The sequence below is a fragment of the Trichosurus vulpecula genome, chromosome 1 (assembly GCF_011100635.1).
Source record: "Trichosurus vulpecula isolate mTriVul1 chromosome 1, mTriVul1.pri, whole genome shotgun sequence".
Lineage (NCBI taxonomy): Eukaryota > Metazoa > Chordata > Mammalia > Diprotodontia > Phalangeridae > Trichosurus > Trichosurus vulpecula.
In genome coordinates this window covers 78462715-78466103 of record NC_050573.1, presented here as the reverse complement: position 1 = coordinate 78466103, position 3389 = coordinate 78462715, and the positions used below count along the sequence as shown (strand labels likewise).

Genomic DNA, 3389 nt, shown 5'->3' with positions numbered 1-3389 from the left:
ATCAAATGTCTTGTTAGACAAAATAAATGTAAGAGAGCATACGTTTGACTATATCTAGGCTACATATCGGTAAGGTCAGTAAGTAGTAAATTTTGTCATGACCCAGTGCACAGCCAATTATCAGTACACAGGGAGTCAGTCTATAGATAGGCACAGCTGCCTACTGTGAAAGGAGTAGAGACAAGTGTGTTGCTGGGGCATGCTGCCCTTAGCTAGAGAGACAGTATTTTGAAGCTAGGGAGAGATGTGATTTTAGAACTGCATGTGGTTTTGGAATTGGGGTTCAGACACAGGCACCCAAGCAGAAGCTGTTAGAATTAGGGTCCAAGCACAAGCACCCAAGCACCCATCAGAGGGAAGGGGCTTCTTAGTTGTCATCAGATAGACATCCCCCCACCAACACAGAGGTCATTTCTGGTGGGGGAACCCTCAGTCACTAAAATTACTACCAATTCTTGGGGGTAGGGGGTGTAGACAGAGGTGAGACAGTTCATAGTGACTCCATTCGGAAATTCTCAAATAGCTCACATCAACTCTCCTGATGAATTCTTTGGAAGCTTACATTGACCCTCCCTTCTCAATTCTTGACTTTCAGTGGGTCCACACCAACTACATCACCTTCCTAATCTTGGGAGAATCCACCTGGAGAACCCATATCCCAAGCCCTTTCTGGAGCAAGGGTTATAATACTGATGCCTTCTCTGCCTTCTTCAAAATTCTTCCAAAGGGAAAGAGCATGCTGATTCTCTCAGGCTTCCCAGAGTTCTGTGGATAGGACTTAAAATGACAACCCCCTCCCTTCCCTAAATATTTCTAGAGGAGGATCACAGCCTCTTCATCTGTTTAGTCAAAGCTCTTGGGGAGAAGGGTTCTCTACCCCCAAATTCTCTTGACATTCTTAGCTTTAGAGGAGATAAAGCTTTGGGGGAAAGAGCTTTTGGGCAGCATTGACCTCCACTTTCTCCTTGCTTCAGATGATGCCCATGCTGATATTCCTCCTTTTCACCTTCCCGGTGACTGTCACAGCTGAGGAGCATGGTGAGTGATACCTCTGCAAACATTCTTCCTACTACTGGTTCAATCCCACCCTTTGCATATGATCTCTCCCATGCCTGACTCACCTCTCAGAACTGGCCTCCATCCCTGGCCCTCATCTCTGATTCCTGTTCTTAACCTCTCAGTACTGATCTCATTGCTGGCCCCCATTCTTGACATCACCAGTCCTTTCCTTTATTCCCATCTCCCACTCAGTCTCAGGCAGCACCCTGTGAGGACTGTGAAATTTGCATACAATGGAGAATCCAGTGCCTGAACCCATAGTCTGACCAACTTACAAATATTAAAGATCATTTAAAAATATGAATTAGTTCACTAACTGGAGAATTCATATTTTTAAATGATCTTTAAAGTTTCTTCCAACTTTCAGAATGTGTGACTGTGAAATGTGAATCCTGAAGAAATGCTTAAGGAAATGAAACCAACATTGAGTATAAGCAGCTTGCCCAGGGAGGAGGAGTGGTATATCTGGTCTACAGCCTTCACAGACTCAGATCTAACCTCTTCTAGTCTTAGTGCCTTTATCTGTAAAATGAGGCCAATAATACATGCACAATATTTGTAAGTTGTTGCTATCTAGCTCCCTTTAGAGAAAAGAAACTGCTCAGTCCTTCTCCCTTTCCTGCTTCCAGGTCAACACCGAGGGTCCTCATTTTCTGGAGAATATGGAAATGGAGGGGGAACCAGCTTTACACTCTCTGGGGAGCACAGGAATGGCAGGATAACTGGATTTCGAATCCAGGAACAATGTGGCGGGATCATCCATGGGTAAGGACCTGGGGCTGACAGCAGCCTCTATCAGCTTGTCATTTCCCTCCCCTGTGCCATCCTGATGTACCTCCCTTGTATTCCTGACCATCCTGTCTACTCACCCAGGACTTCTGGCCTCCTGGCCCCTCCCACCTCCTCCTACTACATCCCCTAACTTGCCCCTAAAGAGGTTTCTCCTTACAAGTATGAATTCTCCAGTTAGTGACCCTTTTCTCCCCCAGCTCCCTTTCCCACCTGACCTATGTTGTTACAGAACTAGTGTGAGAGCACTGGCTCATTTCAAGGGCCCTAGGGATGGCACCTGCCCTCCTGACCCTTCTCAGCTCCTTCTCCCACTTACTTTCACCCTCCATCTCCACAGCATCCAGTTCCAGTATGCCCACAGCTGGAGCAAACTACATGGCTACAAGGCAGGACTGAGCCATGAGGTTCTCCTGAAGACGAATGAGAAGATCACTCAGGTCCTGGGCAAATACTACTCATACTACATCCAGCAACTGATATTCATCACCAACCAGGGACGTGTCTTCACTTTTGGGCAGCCAGCAGGCTACTCCTTCAATGCTTCTCCCCACTACCGAGGAGCCTTCCTGAGCTACATCAGTGGGCACCACAATAGCTATGGCCTCACTGGCATCGGCTTTCACTGGGATGAGCCCAAGCTCACAAAGGCCTGATCGGCAGACAGGGCATAGTGGAGGGAGGGGAAAGGCTCTGTAGAACCTAGCAGAGTCACAGGAATTTGGGGTGGGTGAAAATCTAGCAGGGTACCCTTTGGGGAGGGGAGAGGAGGTTCCTTATGGGGATTAGAGGTAGAGAGGGGACTAGGGAAGCAACAGGAAAGGCACCTGAGGGCAGTTGGAGAGTCTGGAAGGGAGGGAATGGGAAGAAGAGAAAGAGAGACGCAAAAGAGGGTGGAAAGGAGGGGGAAGACTGAAAGCAGGAGGAAGACAGGATCCTGCATTCAGTGAGAGAGAAATCCTCTTCCAGCCTTGGGAAGAGATACAAGTAAAACAGGATTCACATTTTGCTGATGGGAGATGACAGATGCTAGCTGGGTGGTCCCTAGGGGTGGGAGCTTGCAGATAAGATTGGCCTCTCCTTCACAGCTAAAGCCCTGAGATACTAAACACTTTACCCCACCCCCATTACCCTGCAGCCAAAAAAATAAAGTTCAACACAATTTTATCCGTAATAAATGGCTTTTTTTGCTTACATCATACCTCCATTCTAGGCACTGATGGTTGCTACTACCATGTGTTCATTAATAAGTAAGTCTGGTTCAGTTTTTGTTCTGCTCTTCAATTCAAGAAGCACTTGGGCTAGGTCTGGAGGATTCAAAGACAAGGAAAAAAAAACAGTTCCTGATCTCAAGAAGCTTACATTCTGGTGATGTCATTTTGGTCCCCTTTCAGAACGAAGGACATCAATCGTCCAACTTGTGGGGGGGAGGGGGGAGTGTTACTAAATGTACATACATAACTGTAGCATCCCCTCTGGGCTTTCTCAGCCTTCGGGTTGTAGCATCTGGCCCTGATTTGAGTCCTCAGAGGGCAGTGGAC

At 47.2% G+C, this 3389-nt stretch overlaps 1 protein-coding gene across 1 annotated transcript; it reads left to right on the top strand.

Annotated features, from left to right (window-relative positions):
* Positions 1–974: 974 nt before the first annotated feature.
* On the top strand, positions 975–2504 carry LOC118846210 (zymogen granule membrane protein 16-like). Its single transcript, XM_036754506.1, has 3 exons — positions 975–1038; positions 1689–1824; positions 2189–2504. Exons 1-3 carry the CDS (start codon positions 975–977, stop codon positions 2502–2504), a joined length of 516 nt encoding a protein of 171 aa, XP_036610401.1.
* Positions 2505–3389: the final 885 nt, after the last annotated feature.

Coding starts and splice junctions, on each gene's coding strand:
- LOC118846210 (XM_036754506.1), top strand. CDS start 975: ATGATGCCCATGCTGATATTCCTCCTTTTCACCTTCCCGGTGACTGTC. Junction 1,039..1,688: donor TGTCACAGCTGAGGAGCATG/GTGAGTGATACC, acceptor TCCTGCTTCCAG/GTCAACACCGAGGGTCCTCA. Junction 1,825..2,188: donor TGTGGCGGGATCATCCATGG/GTAAGGACCTGG, acceptor CCATCTCCACAG/CATCCAGTTCCAGTATGCCC.